This window comes from Pipistrellus hanaki (genome assembly GCF_964339955.1).
Source record: "Pipistrellus hanaki genome assembly, chromosome: 5".
NCBI classification, from domain to species: Eukaryota; Metazoa; Chordata; class Mammalia; order Chiroptera; family Vespertilionidae; genus Pipistrellus; species Pipistrellus hanaki.
In genome coordinates, this window is record NC_140507.1 from 19419295 (window position 1) to 19435971 (window position 16677).

At 52.5% G+C, this 16677-nt stretch overlaps 1 protein-coding gene across 1 annotated transcript in view; it reads right to left on the bottom strand.

The window, feature by feature from the left end:
• Nucleotides 1-16677, bottom strand: part of PPARGC1B (PPARG coactivator 1 beta) — a 101592-nt gene that overhangs the window by 22785 nt on the left and 62130 nt on the right. The window contains exons 2-3 of the mRNA XM_084884203.1: nucleotides 8338-8511; nucleotides 1836-2051 (exon numbers count right to left, since the gene is read on the bottom strand). Of these exons, the coding sequence (XP_084740329.1) occupies nucleotides 1836-2051; nucleotides 8338-8511 (390 nt within the window). The remainder of the gene's footprint in view (nucleotides 1-1835; nucleotides 2052-8337; nucleotides 8512-16677) is intronic.

Here is a 16677-nt window from a genome sequence, read left to right on the forward strand (position 1 = left end):
GGCCTTTCTAACTCCGACAGTGTACTAGCGTGTGGACACCTCAGGGCCTTTCTAACTCCGACAGTGTACTAGGAATCTGTTTCCCAGGTGCCTAGCTCAGTGCTCGAAACACTGCTCAAAAACACGTGGAATGAAGACAGTCAAGGCACAGGAGGGAACTGTCTATGGCCAGCAGGGGTCGCTCTCTGCCTCGCAGAGCTTTGGTCCTGCTCCAGAGCCCCACTCAGAAATGGTGCGGAGAATTCCTCTTGTTACGACCAGTAATGGTTGTGCCAGAATCATGACTTAGAGAGCATTTATTGAGCAACATCTGAACACCGCCCAAGCTCTGTTCTAAGTGGTTTAGGTGTATTACCTACTGCCTTTGAGATAGGCACTTCACCTTACAAACCAGGAAGCTGAGTCAGAGAGGGGAAGGACACATTGGCGTTAAACGGTGGGGTGGGGATTCAAACCCAGGAGGTCTGATTCTAATCTTGCAGGAAGCAGGGCCCTCTTGTAGGAGCCACAATGTGGGACTGGACATTCCCGTATGTCCATCACATCCAAGGTGCTTACTAAATGGTTCACACTCCTTTGGGGAACTTAAAAGAAGCAGGAAAGAAGGAACGGCATCCTGGGTTCTCGTGTTCGCTAGCACCCCGACTTGCTGTGCCACAGAAGGGGCCCTCCCCACTCTGGGTCAAAGGCCTTTCCAGCTCAAAACTCTGACCCAAGGCCTCACCAATTCCATCAGGCGGATTTTCCGGGTCTCACCAGCCTCCAGTAGCCAGAGCACCAAGGAAAGGAGCGGGAAACAGGGGAGTGTAGCTGGACTTCACACCCCAGCACATCTTGGCATTTGTACCCTCAGCCTGAGTCAAGGGCAAATGCTATGAGCAACTCGAGGTCCAGACCCCGTTGAGGGGCTCATAAAAGCTGAGACCTTCTCCCCAGAACACTGTGACCCCATGTGCACATTCCCACATTCCGCATAGGCTCACACGGGGAGCATTCAACTTTTGCTGACGGAAGTACAAACCAGTCCAACCTGTTTGGAGGGCAATCTGGAAGTATCTGTCTAAACTGGGGGGGAAAACCAACCATGTCTCTGTAGACCCGAGAATTCCATTTCTAGGAAATGTATCCACTCACATGTGGCAAAGGCCACTGAGCCAGGGCAGTGACTACAGCACTGTAGCAATAAAGGGGTTGGAATAACATAAATATCCATGCACAAGGGGGCTGGTTACATAAGCCTTGGTATGTCTTTACATAGGAACACTATGCAGCCAAGAAAAAGGATGGACCAGAGCTGCCTGTACTCAGCTGAAAGCACTGCAGAGACACGCAGGTACGCTGTGAAAGGCAAGGTGCAGAGCAGAATGTAACGCAGGCTCCCTGTGTTTAGTACAAAAATAAAAAAGTGGAAGAGGAATGTCACATAATAGATCCGTAACCACAGTACACTCCGGGGAATAGCGATCATGAGATAAGTAAGGAAGTTTTGCTTCTCACTGTCACATTTGCTTGATTTTTACTGTGGGTGTATGCATAATATTTAGGGAAATGCTTGCATGTAATTTCAAGGTTTTACAACACAATGAAGGTCAATCCATGAAATCTCCAAGGGCCTACAGCTGTGTGTGAAAACTCTGAGGCTAGCCCAGCTGCACGGGTGTAAAGGTGAGGCCCAGGAGGCCTCCCCTCCAGGCTGTCTTCTGTGAACCCCACTGTCCCTGAGGCACAGAGACATCTCCAGGGGCTGCAGTCGGTTTCCCAAAACCCACCATCCCTACAACCCTGCACCCCATCCTAGGCCACCGCCATCCCTTTGATTGGAAATAGGTTCTCACCAGTGAGAGCTCATCCACCTCTGGGGTCCTGGCCGGGGCGTTCTCCAGGGAGGGGCTGGGGGGCGCAGAGGAGGGGGCAGGTGACACTGAAGCGCAGGATGGTGTGTCTTCACCGTCCAGGGCCGGAAAGGCAGCCAGACCCACGTCATCTTCGGGGATGTCGTCCAGGGTCTTGGTGAGCGCCGCCAGGAGGGCCTCATTCTCGCTGTCGATTATCTGAAGTCGGGAGCACGAACCGAGCAGAGGGGGAACACGGTTAGTCATGTCTCGGCTCGGCGGTCTTTACGGCAGAAGCCTGCTGTGCACACGCAGCTGCGCCATCATCATCCTCCTGCCAGACCCTCTAGGAGCTTCCCCCATCAGGTTCTCACAGAATGCTGCCCAGGAAACGTGTTATCAACTCCAAGAATCTCAGGCGTTTGGGAGCAGCAGCAGGAGAGAGGACAATGGTCTTGTCCCCGGAGTCCCAGGCTGGGCTGTGCTCTCCCAAGACCTGTCCCCTCTGCCAAGGACAGCAGCTCTGCACCACAGCCTCAGCATTCAACCCTGGGACACAGCCCGGGCGCCAGTCTAGGCCCCTGGTAGCAGCATCCCAGCGGCTCTTCCCCTTGGGCCCAGGCAGGCAGGGGAAAGGCGACAAGGACAACCAGCTACCTTCTCCCGGCAGGTTCCCAGGGCCTGCATGCCTCACTCACTCACTCACTCACAGGGAGGTGTTAGTGTGGTAGTTAGGGGTTGGGGCTCTGGAGCCGAGGCTGAATCCCAGAACCCATACGTTTCAACTATGTGTCCTTAGGCAAGTTCCTTAGTTTTTTCACCTGTCAAATGGTAATACCTACATCATAAAGTCATTGTTGAGGACTAAATAAGTTAACATATAAGTACTTATTACTGCCACCACCACCACTACTACTACTCATTACTTACTACTATAATTCATGTGATAATGGTGGTGACGATGGTGATGGTGATGAAGATGATGACAGTGATGATGATGATGATGGTGGTGATGATGACATTGGTAGTGCTGATGATAATAAAGATGATGATGGTGGTGGTAGCAACGTTCTTCCCCCATCTCTTCCCTCCCTCCCTTCCCCTAACACATACGGACTGAATGGCTCTCTGTGCCTGGTGCTGTCTGGGCACTGGGGACACAACATGCTGAGACCGGGACAGCCCCTCATAAAGCTTACACTCCCTTGGAGAAAAGAGTTAAGCCAGGAAACAAACAAGATCACTTCAGGGAGCGTGAAAGGCTGGGAAGAAGATAAAGGGAAGCCGTGCTGCAAATAAGAACAGGGTGAAGATCCGCAGGTTATTTTGGGGGTCAAAGGAGGCTGCACTGAGCAGCTGAAACCTACACGAGGAGCCCTGAAAGGTGAGAAGGCACCAGCCAGGCAAGAGGGGGAGGAACGAAGGTTCGAGGCAGAGGGAAAAGCAAGTACAAAGAGCCTGGGACAGAGAATTTGGCTTTGTAAATACTGCCCCACAACAACCTAATGGTGGGGTGCCATTCCAATCTCTGTCTTACAGTTGGGGAAACTGAGGCTCGTAGAGCTTGATGAGGTGTCCAGGGTCACACAGCAAATCCAGGACAGAGGCAGGGCACCGAGCACTCCATGCACAGATGAACCAGACCCTTCGTTCTCCGATGTCGAAGATCCACAGCAAGGAGGGCCAGGGAGCACAGTCCCAGCCCCCCAGCCCACGCCCAGGGGCCTGGACTGCGAAGCTCACCCTGCTTCTCGGCGAGGCAGCGAGGACCTCATTTAGTAATCCCTGGTCGCCGGGCCTGTTCTGGCAGCACAAGCTGTCACATGATGCCTCCCCCAGCACTCTTTCCCATCCCAGATCAGGCTGTTTATCCTTTCTTCAGGAAGTTCATCTGAAATACGCATCTCGTGACAGCCTTTTGGCCCCACTAAATCTGTTCCAGGCCTTGCAGCCGGAGCCGCAGCTGAGTGACTCGAAGGGGGGCATGGGGAGAAGAGAACAAACGCGTTTGTCATTTTTGGAACACAGCTAAGAATAAAAGAGAGGTCAAAAGGAGGTTTTGCTTGGGCCTGGCCCAAGCTCTGGGGATGGGGAGGGCCAAGGGTAGATCTGGACCCATGGACTCTGGCTCAAGAATGCAATGGAGCTCCCTTAACTCCCCTCCCCCACCCCACCCCCAACCCAAAGACCAGAGCCCCCATGTTCCCAGAGCAATCTTGTCTAGCCTGACGGGGAGTTAAGGTCTTGGAACCTGGGGCTCAATGACCGCTCTTAGGGCTGACTGCTCAGGGCTCTGATTTAAGCCTCACTGCTCTGCTATAAAATGGGAAGCCATGATCCGTGGCCAGCCTCCCTCCAGTTCTACGAGGAAGGCAAGTCTGGAGGCCATGATGGAAGCTCTTCCATGCCCAGAAGAATGGGAGGCACCCGGACAGATTTTTTGAGTGCACCCATAAAATGCATTCTGGCCACGAGGGGAGACCGAGATTAGGGTTTCAAAGAATAGATTCTAGAGGAATGCTACTCAGAAATGATGTCATCAGGCACTGGAAGGAATGAGACTTCCCTTTCACAGAGATGCCCGATGGCCGAGATACTAGGAATTATCACGAATATCAGCGGACCCCTCCCGGATCGCACAGAGACCAGGGATGTCAACCACGTGACCTAAGCGCTACCACTCCCCTTACTGCTAAGCAGGTGTGGCTGTTCCTTCCTCACCAGAATCTCTCTTTGCACACCCCCCCAGGCAACAATGGCCAGAGCCCCACAGGTGGCGCTCACAGGGAGACTTACTTCCTGTTCTTTTTAGGGTGGGGGAATGAAGGCCCAGGGAAGACACTTGTCGAGGTCACACAAGACAGCCAGTCAGAGGAGGGGGTGTGTGCCAGGTGCTGAGCTCAGATGGGACACAAGAAGGCCACAGGTTGGCCTCAACAAAATAACTATTATAACAAAAGGCCTCCACCATCTTCTCAGCCCTCCCTGAGAAAAAAAGGCTATTCCTGCCCACAGTGTCATCCCGTCAGCCCTGGAGGGCAATACAGTACAGGGGGCTGTGCCTCCCCGCTCCCCTTCCCGGCCCATTAGCTCGGCTCCCCCAGCTCTGCTTGGAAACGGAGTGTAAATTAATGGAGAGTTAATCAGCGGAGGAAGGGATATTAATAGACGCAGCCCCACCCCCCACCTTCCCGAGCTGATTTCAAGCTGGAGGAAAGGCGTCTGTACGGAAGCTGGGGGAAACCTTCATTTTGGGCCTAGAGTGCTTGAAGGAATGTCACAGAACAGCATTTAGGCCTCAGGGCGGGAAGGACACGCTGAAATCCTATGTTGTCCTGGGAGGGGAAAAGGAGGGAAACTGGAGCCTGGGAAACCCAGGAAATTTGTTTCCCCCTTTTTTACTGGGAGTTGGTCCATAGATTTCATCCGAATCTAACTCTCCCCCAACAGATTAAGAACCACTGATGGAATCCATGTTCCCTCTTCATTGCTCACGTGTGGAAACTGAGGCCCAACCAAAGGAAGCTAGCTACTTGCCCAGGGCCACACGGCACAGAATGACAGAACAACCAAGCACCTGATTCCTCCAAAAATGCTTACAAAGTGCCGGTGTGGCCCCAACCCTGGGCCTCAAGGCAGACAGAGGAGTGGTAGGCACGTCCCTGCCCTGGCAGTCCCTGCCCCCGAGGCGTGGTCAAACCTGTCCCAGCAGCTTATTCTTCACTCTCCCAGTCTGTTTTCATAGCAGTGGTGTCATTTGACTGTTAGTTCACACCTGTGACCCAAGGCAGCACTGCTGAGTCCCACCGGTCGGTCGGTCGGTTGGTCGGTCGAGTGCAGAAGCTGCACCAGCTAGTGGCAGGAGGGGGAAGGACTTATGGCCCCCGAGTCCCCGCTCAAGGTTGTGGACCGGCTCACACCTGGCCCTTGGTAGGAAAGAAACATTACAATCGGTGCCTTCCTACGATTGAGTCCTGACAGTGGGTGAGGGCCCACACAGACAAATAAATTGCTATTTGTCCTCCCAGAAGCTTGAAGTCTAAAGAACACATATAAACACACACGTGTGCACACATATGCACACACACACACACACACACACACAGGATACAAACCCACGAGGGGAAGCAGCTGACCAACTTCCTTGGAAGGAGCCAACATGAGAGCTGTGCACTGAAAGATGCAGTCAGTTGGTAAATATGTATTAAGCCTGAGGAAGTGCCAGGCTCTGTGCAGAGCGCTGGGACTGTAACAATGCACGATGCCATCAGGTCCCCATGCTCCTGGGGCTGACGAGGGGCCAGGGCGGGAATCAGGCTCCGATCACATAACCACAGGCACAGAGGCGCATCAGTGTATAATGGGTGGAGCTGGCCTACTCTTGGGAGCAGGTGGGGAGCACAGGCCAGCAACGGGGAGAGGGGCTGGGTGGGCAGAGTTCTGCTTAGTCCTAAGCATCTGTGAGGCTTCTGCCTTCCTTGCCAGCTGGGAGCTGGGGGGCCACACCAAGCTGACTTGTGTCTGAGACCATGTCATGCACGTAGTGGGACCGTGGCAGGATCTCTGAGACCATGTTATGCACATAGTAGGACCGTGGCAGGATCTTGCTAGTGGGACCGGTCAATCTCTGAGTAAGCATGGGATGGTCTCCTTGCAGCATTTAAATCCCTCTCACTCATCAACCTCCACACATACAAGCTTTTTCTGGAAGTTGGCGCCCTCTGAGGGAGAGAGCAGCATAGTGTAGGTCTCATTCCCTTTGTTCACCTAAAGAATGAAGGTCACCAGATGGAGCCAGACCTGGAGTCCAGCCCGCTGGTCCTCATGGGGTTGGCAGAGAGGCTGGGTAGCAGTGAGGGGTATGGGTTCTTAGGTTAGTCTACACCTTGACCCTTCCTAGCTGTGGGACATTGGGCAAGTTACTTAACCTTTCTCAGAGTCACTGTCCTCACCTGTAAAATGGGTTATTAATACTTGTATATCAGAATAGCCTGGGGGGGGGGAATTAAACTCCTTACGTTAGCCCACAGACCCTGCATGATCTGGCTCTGCTGACCTCTCTGACTATTTCCTGGTCTCCCCTTAGCTTCTTCCCCCCAGCCCTTCTGTTCCGGCTCCCCAGCTCTGCACTTACTGTTTCCTCTGTCCCTGCTGTTTGGTCTCCACGAGGCTCCTCCTCCCCACTGTTGAAGCATCTCCTCCCTGAGGCCTTCCCTGATACCCCATCTTTAGAACCCCTTCTCATCCCAGTTCATTTCCTTTTGGGCCCCCAGTGCAATGACCACAGTTTCTTTACGTGTCAGCTGATCCAGGATCCCTCTCCCCTCTAGGCTGCTCCGTGCACTGATGAACACAGTGCCTGACTCACAGAGGCAACGAGATCACCTCCCGGATCCTCCGAGGTGACGCTATGGCGCACCTGCATGGCAAGCGGCACATAGGCTGCTGCTGTTATTACCACACTGCCAGGCAGGTGCAGGAAGCCAGGTCTTTCCCCCCAGTCTTCATGGGGAGCACACTTCAAGGAGAGAATCGTGAACTTGAATGTACCCATCACCCAGCCTCAACAAACACGGCCCATCTCCTTTCATCCGTGACCCTCCAGGTCACCAACACACCCACACGCGCAAATGCACGCCGGGCTTGCTGTATTCGTTTTTGTGTGGGAGTTCATTGGAGCCAAACAGATGGCCTATGCCAGGAAGCAAGATCTCAAATGCTCCTGAGCTTGCTTTATTCTGAAGCAAACCTCAGACATCCTAGTATTCCACGTGAGAATGCTTCTTAAAGGAAACATCACCCAGTACGTGTGCCCGAGGTTGGGAGCATATGTATACACAGTGGTTCTCAGAACTGCCTCTTTTAAAGACCCTCTGGGCTCCAGTTAAAAAATGGCGGTAACTGTACTTACATCTGAGAGTTGTTGGGAGAATTAAGTGAATTAATATACGCAAGCAGGGCAGTCCTGCCGCAGAGCAGCTGCTCAGTAAATGTGAGGCATTCCCCTTACGGCACCATCGTGGCTATAAAGCCCTGGCTTGGGAGGCAGGCAGACTGGGTTTGAAGCTAGCTCATTACTGACTATGTAAACGGCCCTGGCGACATGCCTTCAACCCTCCGAGCCTCAGTTTCCTCATCTGCAAAATGGGGAAATAATTATGCCTGCCTCACAGAATAGAGAAGAGAACCGAGTGAGATACCACAGGGAAGGGAGAACGTGGAACCTGCCCTGTCCCACAGAGGGACTGGGTTCTGATTGGGATTAGGGGTGGGGGAGTGGGGAGCATCCCAATGAGGGAGCAGCTTTTCCCAACCTTCACTTTCCAGAGGCCTGGCAAGGATGAGAGCTGCTGAAGATCAAGTGCAGATCCAGGGCAAGAGACACAGTCCTAAGAGCTTTGGTAGTCCCAAGAGCAAATGCAGAAGAAGGTGGTGCGAGCAGAGCCAGGTTTTCAGGGGCAGAGAGGGCCACGCGGAGCAGGGACAGCTGCTCGGGAGGTCATACCTGGAAAAGCTCCTGGTCATCGGGGCTGTACTGGCTGGGCTCAGTGTCCGAGCTCTCGGGGCACCACTGCAGCTCCCCGAAGCAGGTGGCCGAGTCGAAGTCACTGACATCCAGCTGGGAGAGGTCAAGCTCGGGAAAGTCAGCGCAGAGTTGCTCCTCCTCGGACCCCACATCCTGAGGAGACAGGAAGGAGGGAGGCTGGTCAGAGCTGAGCCTGGCTAACCCCAAGCAGGGACCATCCTGCTCATGATGCTGCCAGTCCGGACCTCCAGCCACCCTTGGCAAAGGCCACTTTGCCAAATGACCAAGAAATGTCAAGTGCTGCCCCACTCTCTTGCATCTTTCGAATGTACCAGGAGCGAAGCCAGGCCCTGGCAGCACTATCCTGCCTGCTGTGCTCTCCCCTTCTCCTCTGCACTCCTCTATATTTCTCAAGGCCCTGCCCACGTAGCACATCTTTTCTCTTAGCAGCAATGTTTTGCTGAAAACTTTACGAGGACCTGTAAATAGAGACCTACTCCTTTCCATGCCTGCCCCCAGCTGGAAGAAGATTTATGGAAGACAACAATCCCTCCATATCCTATATAATAAAAAGGTAATATGCAAATTGACCATCACTCCAACACACAAGATGGCCATCCCCATGTGGACACAAGATGGCTGCCTCCATGTGGACACAAGATGGCCAGCAGGGAAGGGCAGTTGTGGGCAATCAGGCCTGCAGGGGAGGGCAGTTGGGGGGGACCAGGCCTGCAGGGGAGGGTAGTTAGGAGGGACCAGGTTGACAGGAGAAGGCAGTTGGGAGCAATTGGGCTGGCAGGGGAGCAGTTTGGTATCAGTCAGGCTAACAGGGGAGTGGTTAGGGGATGATGAGGCTGGCAGGCAGAAGCTATTAAGGGCAATCAGGCAAGTGGGCAGGCGAACAGGTGGGAGCCAGCAGTCCTAAATTGTGAGAGGGATATCCCAGGATCGGGCCTAAATGGGCAGTCGGACATCCCTAGAGGGGTCCCAGATTGGAGAGGTTGCAGGCTGGCTGAGGGACACCCTCTCCCGCGTGCATGAATTTTGTGCACCAGGCCTCTAGTTAATAATGAAGCAACAAACATCGCAATAATAATAATGGCAAGTGCTATCGAGTGAGTATGTTGTGGACAAACACACACCCCTGTTCCCAGGGACTTTACAGGAATATCTGTGAAGTCTAAAATGTGGAAGACCACCCATCATTAGACAACAGGTAAATAAAACCAGTATCACCTGTATCATGGCATCTTATGGTGCTGTTGAAGAGAATGAGGTAGCTGTATAGACTCTTGAAGACATGTTAGACAAGAAATTAAACTGCAAAATACCCGTAGACATTCCACATGTGTAAAGAGAAAAGCCAGGCTACACGTTTCTCTGGGTACCATAGAACGTATGCAGCACACAAGAAAAGGTCTGGAAGGCCCTGAGCCCACAGCACTGCCTGAACCAGTGCTTCTCAAAGGGCGGTCCCACGACCGGCAGAGGCAGCAGCAGCTGGACCATGTTAGAAATAACGCAGGTTCTCAGGCCTAACCCCACACCCCTCCCTCACCCCGAATCAGAAGGCGATTGCTTTCTCACCCCCATCTCCCAAGTCTAACAGTTACCAATAGGAGGGCTCCTGCCGATTTGACACTGAAATGGAATACTGTAGGCCCAGGGGTCTAGCGGACCTGAATCATGCCCCCGTCAGCCACGGTGAAACCCTGAGCCAGTCCCTTCACCTCCATATCTCAGCTGCCTCACCTGTAAAATGGGAACCCCCTGCCTGCCTCATAAGGTGAAGACGAAAGAAAGGTATAGGCTTGCATGGCAAGTGCTCAAGCAATGGTAACTCACAGCAATAGTAACAAATTTTTTTAAATAATAAAAAAAAATAGCATTTCATGGCAGGCAGTGGGGCCAGAACTGCATGCGAGAACAAAAAAAAAAAAAAAAAAAAAAAGGAGCTTATGTGACAGGAGAAATAGGTTTGGTGAGGCCTTTTCCTTAATTGTTCCCACTTACTGGGCCTCATAAATTATGAATAAATGTATATTATTAGCTCAACTTGACACAGGAAAAAGGCTTTTATCCGAATTTAGGTCAAATGTCTTAATTGGCATTTTGCAAGAATCCGGCATGCATGGGTAGTAGCACCAGAGCAAGCTTCTCTTGAGTGGCCGTCCCCTCCTCAGGCCAGGGAACACGGTGCTCGGGCAGCCTCTGCCTCCAGGGGCAGCCCCAGCCACGCGAGCCCTCCACCTGCCCAGCCTTTCTCCAGTCCACGTGCATTCAACAACCGCGAATACGAACACCGTGTCACCCAGGCCCTGCCAACACCCTGGCCACCACTCCACTGCCTCGGCCGCAGGGACACTTGGGTGGGTCCTCAGCCCCGTCTTGGGGACTTCCTTAGATGGACGGCTGGGTTGGTTTTAGTGTTGGGCTGTGATGAAGTCTACAATATTTGTAAGCCTTTGTGTGGGCATATGTCTTGTTTTTTCTCTTGGGTAAATACTTAGGAGTGGGCGTGCTGGGTTCCATGGTAAGTGCTTGTGTGGCTTACAAAAGCTACAACTTGTTTTCCAAAGAGGTTGTACCACTGGGCATCTATCAACAGTGTGAGGGTTCCAGTTGCTCTACACCTTCACCAGCAGTGGGCACTGCCACTCATTTTAGTGGTAGCCATGCGAGTGGGTGCACTTAGGAAATGCTTCGAGCCAGGCACAGGGACACAGAAGACTCGGTTCATTCCTTCAAATGGGGGGACATCTTTGTGAGGGAAGAAAACACATCAACATCTCATTACAGATCATGGTAGTGGTGCTGAAGCAAGCCAGGTGCGCTGATGGAGGCTAACAAGGTGGGTATCTATCTAACTTTTTGGGTAGGGGGGTGAGAGGGTCAGGAAAGGCTTCTGGAGGAGCCGGTATCTGAGTGGACACGGGAAGGAGGAGCCAGGTGGTGGAAGAGGCGGGAAGAACGTTCCAGGCAGAGGGCCCAGCAAAGGCAGAGGCCCGAGCGGGGACCAAACCCAGAACATGAGGCACTGACCAGATGCCTTCAGAGAGGCAGGTGGAGGCGGGTCAGGTAGGGATTGTGAGAGATTTGGGGTTTGCTCCAAGCACGATGGGGGACCAGCTTAGAAGCAGGCAGATGGGTTCGGCTGGCACAGCATCCAAAGAAGGGCAGGAGGGGCACAGGGGGGCCTGTGGGGTAGGAGCAGGGCCTGGCGCAGAGACACAGGGTGCTGGCAGCGGGGGCGTCCCTGGCCAGCAAAGCCCCAGCAATAACCTCTGTGGGGAGCTATTCCTTTATGCTCAGGTCCCCGTCATCCCAGGAACAGAGCACCTGGCTCTGTAGGACTTGTTTCCTGAGGCTGAGAAATAACTTTATCAGCAGATTCCCAGACAGGCCAGGAATGAACAGCCTTGAGAGGCTGTCCAGGCGAGTTATTGTGGACAATGTGGGCTCCAGAAGCCCCTTCAAGAACCAAACAAAAGCGATGGAGAGCTTCGACGCTCTCCGTGTAATACATGTGTGCGGTGCACACATGTGCAAGGAATTGGTACTTAGCTTGTAAACCTTCAGAGATGCTGCCTAAGAACTCCTGTCTCCCTCCTTCACTCTGCAGACATGGGAACTGAGGCCCACGGAGGATAATGGATTCACTCAGGGTCACCCAGTGAGTATCCTTCCCATCAAAACCACATCACCTCCTTTACAAACACCCATAAAATGCCCATGACCACTGCCCTTATTGATCACCCATAGCAGCTCGATACACTCCAAGTGTGTCCAGGACATAGAAATGCAGAAACCTCAGCTCTGCGGCCTTGCCGATGAGGGCTGAGGCAGGTCTGGCGAAAAACCTTTAAGCACTGCGTGAGCAGTGATCTCCCGGCCGGCTCCATATTTGGAGGTTTCTGAAGGGGCGCCGGGATGACCCAGTTCTCTCGGAAAGGTCTGATTTGAGGCCCGGCCGTCTGCACTCCCCCCCCCCCCCCCCAACACACACACAGTGGAACAGGGAGGTCACAGCACAGGCCCAGGCTATTATTGAGCGCGCACTGCCTGCTTAGGGCCACACTGAGGGCAGTGCAGGCATCTTCCTATCAGCTTCTTAGAACAACCCTCAGGGCAGGTGTCCCATCCCCACGTGACTAATCAGGAAACTCGGGAGATGGAGTCACTAGTACGAGCTTGCCTGCCCGGGCTGGAACAGAAATGGATGGCCTCACAGCCCCGAGGCCAGAGGACGGAGATCCAGGTGTTGGCAGGGTTGGCTCCTTCTGAGGCCTGTCTCATGGGCTCGAGGACAGCTATCTTACCCCTCTATCCATTCCCATGGTTTTCCTCTGTCTGTCTGTCCTGGTGTCAAATGTCCCCTTTTAATAAGGAAACCAGTCATACAGGATTAGGTACCACCCTGGTGACTTCATTCTAACTCGATTACCTCTGTAGAGACCCTATCTCCAAGTAAGGTCCCATTCTGAAGTCCTAAGGTCTTTTTTTGGAGGGCACAATTCTACCCATAGCACCCAGGATCCCGGAAAGGTGAAGCTGAGGTTCAAACCCAACTCTCTTGGCTCCCTACATAGCCTGCTATCACCCTACATCCTGCTTCTGAACGTGAGAAGGAACATTGAAGACCATTTATTCCCATTCGGAGATGGGGAGACAGAGCTTCAGACGAGGGCTGAGAAAGACCCAAGTCACACCACAGTTTCAGGGCTGAGCAGAACAGGTGTGGGGCTGGATGTGCTGTACTGTGCACCGGCCTCACCTGGACAACCCCTCCATTCCTCAGCCACCCTGCCCCCCACAAAGTCTGCTCACACCCCTGCCATGGGGCCCATCTGGTTGCTGGGCCTTCGGCACCCATTTTCCCAGCAACACCACACCCTGCTCAGATAAGGACCATGGCAGCCCTAAGCCAGGGAGATAAATGCCCCTGGCAGTGAATTAATGGTGCTTCGTCCAGATTCACGTAAGTGGCTTCCTTGGAAGCCTGTGTATCTTGGTGGAAATCGATCCCCTGCTTAAGAAAGAATGCATCTCCCAGAGAAATTGGTGGCTCCACTTTCCTGACTGCAATCAGCAGATCGCCTCGATGAGTGCCTGGCCCAGCGAGCATTTTCTGAGTTACTGAGTGGAAGGAAGCAGGAGGGGGAGGGGCGGCTACAGGGACAGAGCTTGGCTCCTGGGTCTGTCCCTACTCACGATGCAGCCTTCCATGAGTCACCGCCTCAGTCGGGTTCTCGCTGCCCCTTCTGGAACAGAGCACGTCAAACAGACAGTCCATATGGGCCCTTCTGAACGTGTCTAATCTCTGAGATCCACACAGGCTTAGAGGAAATGTTGAGGTAAAACAGCATTTAATGAACAAATAATTTGCAGAGGGAAGTCAGTGGTGCAGAGAGGACTGTTTTGGAGCGGAAAGAGGCCTAGACAAGGAGGACAAAGAACCAGCCCCTGGCTTTGCATGAACACTAGTCCTTTGAGGTCAGGACATACCTTTTGCTGCCTCAGTTTCTGCTGACAAAACAGGGAGGAAAAAAGTCTCCTACCTCACAGGGTTTTTACAAAGATAAGGTACCATGGGTGGGAGCTTTGCACATGTCAGACACCCCAGCAATGACAGTCAGATACAGCACTTGCAGGTGACATTCAAGTAACATTCACAGCCATGGTCTCATTGGTACCTGCCCAAGATGCAGTCGGCATCCCCATTTAACTGATGGGAAAATGGGGGCTCTCAGAGGGTCACTGCTTCTTGAATTTGTCTTCTGACCCTTCCCCTCAGTCCTAAACCTACTGGTTCTTTTATCCTGTGTCCCTTCAACTTCCACCAACCCCCCAACCCCTGTGTCATCAGCGCTCACAGTATCTGTCGAGTGATCATGACTCTATTTCCTGCTGAGCCTGAGCCTGCCCAACATGGAGCCTTAGCAGCCACTACTCATCCATTAGACCTGGCCTGGCCTGGCCCTGGGGTCCGGTGACTTGCCTTCTAGGAAGGAAGTGAGGTGTATTCATGAAGCCCCCACAAAGCCATTTCATTATACAATCTTCTCCTCCCCCCACCCATTGCCCTTCCCCCACCCAAGCCACCCTACCTCTCTACCCTGGAGGTCCACGTAAGCACAACCTGGCTGATTTATGTCCTTCATCCAAGGACCACCCCAGGTTGGGTTGGTTCAGCGGTGATGGGGGGAGCACCAGGAATTTGCTGGAGCATTTGGACAAGGGGGCCGGAGAGGCGGGCAGTCATCCTTGTCACCAGCCACGAAGAGCCTGACTAAGAGCGAAGCCGGCACGGGAAATGCAGAGCCACGACTTGTTTAGATTCCCCACATTAAACAAGTAACTTACACACCTGGATCCAGCTGTGCCCGAGCCAGGCTGGTGCCCGTACTCTGCGGTTTGTGAGTAAATTTCCTTTCTAGGTTACATGCCAGTTGGAGTTTCTGCCACCTATCAGTGAAAAAAGTTGTGACTAATTCATCTCTCTTACGTTAAAAACAAAAACAAACAAAACAAAAAAAACCCTCAAAACTGGTTTGAATCAGTGATAGAGCAAAGGCCTGCGGACTGAAAAGTCCCAGGTTCGAATCCGGTCAAGGGCATGTACCTTGGTTGCAGGCACATTCCCAGTAGGGGATGTGCAGGAGGCAGCTGATCGATGATTCATCGATGTTTCTAACTCTCCATAACTCTCTCTTCCTTTCTGTGAAAAATCAATAAAATATATTTTTTAAAATATATTTTATTTATTAACTTAGTTAAATCTATTAACTTAGTTGAAAACTTCTAAAGAGGCTTCTAGGAGAAGAGCAAGGAAAGTAATTGGTCTTAGTTCCCACAGAAATGCTTAGAGCATCCTCTGAAATAAGACTCGGGAATCCTCGACACCAGGTTCGCTCCAGAAAAATTGAGTGGAAAACAGAGGGGCCCTGAGCTCAGCTTAGAAGAGCAAGAGCCTGTACTTAGAGACGGACCAGACCATTGAAAGGCTCTCCCACAAAAACACGCACATGCCAGCCTGACATTCAAGACCTTCCCCACGTGGAAGCATCTGGCCCCACACCTGCCCGCACAACCTCGGGGTGCTAAGCCCTTCACAGCGGGGCCCCAAGCCCCAGCCGTGCCGCTGTGAGGCCACCCCACAGAGGGCCACCGGGTCTGGTGAGAGTGGGTACTCCAGTCCAGAGAGCAAAATGGGGTGCAGTGTTCAGAACGAAGCTACAAAGCCAGGCCAGACCCAGCCAACCAGAGAGGATGGCCTGTTGCCAGTGACCTGGGCAGGACAGCTCTGCCTGGGAGGCAGGGCAGCAGGATGGAGGAAGTTGGGGTCCCAGTGCTGTGACATGCCAAACCGGCCCTGGGACATCCACCTCTGATGTGACAAAAGAAGTACTTGGAGCTTGTTGAACTTTGTGGTCATTTGGGAGGTGGGGTGGGGGAGTGAGGGAGTGAGGTGTGTTCTGTTATTTGCAGCCAATGCTAATCCTAACCAGGCCCCCTCTCAGGCCTTTGGTGCAGCGGAAGCCCCTCTGACCAGCCTCCGAATCAACCAGCCCGGTTAAGCAACCTCCTTCGTCTCCCCAGTAAACACGTCTAAGGTGACCTGGAGCCGCAGGAGATGCTCTAGGTCGCCCCCACGTCTGCTCCCACCACTGGGTTGTTTGTTTACTGAGAATCAGTTGTGTTTCTTCCCAAACCCATTGATTACTATAATTACAAAAATATAATTAAATGGTTCAAACACAGAAAATACGAGTACAAAAGAAGTGATTTCAACGGAAACTACGTTGAAGGCTGTGGAAGGTTTCAATAAAGTTGAGATGCTTTTAAAAACAAACAAACAAACAAACAAACAAACAAACAAAAAAGTGTTGTGTCCAGCTGGTGTGGCTCAGTGGTTGAGCATCGACCTATGAACCAGGAGGTCGCGGTTCCATTCTGGATCAGATCACATGTCCGAGTGGGCTCAGTTCTCAATCGGGGGGAGACGCAGGAGGCCGCGAATGATTTTTTCTCATCATTGATGTTTCTATCTCTCTCTCCCTTCCTCTCTGAAATCAATGAAAATGTATTTTTTAATATGTTTTTTATTGATTTTTTATAGAGAGGAAGGGAGAGGGATAAAGAGTTAGAAACATCAATGAGAGCAACATCGATCAGCTGCCTCCTGCACAGCCGCCCACCCCCCCCACTAGATATAAGCCTGCCACCAAGGTACATGCCCTTGACCAGAATCGAACCTGGGACCTTTCAGTCCACAGGCTGAAAATGTATTTTAAAAAATAAATAAAATATGCCCTAACC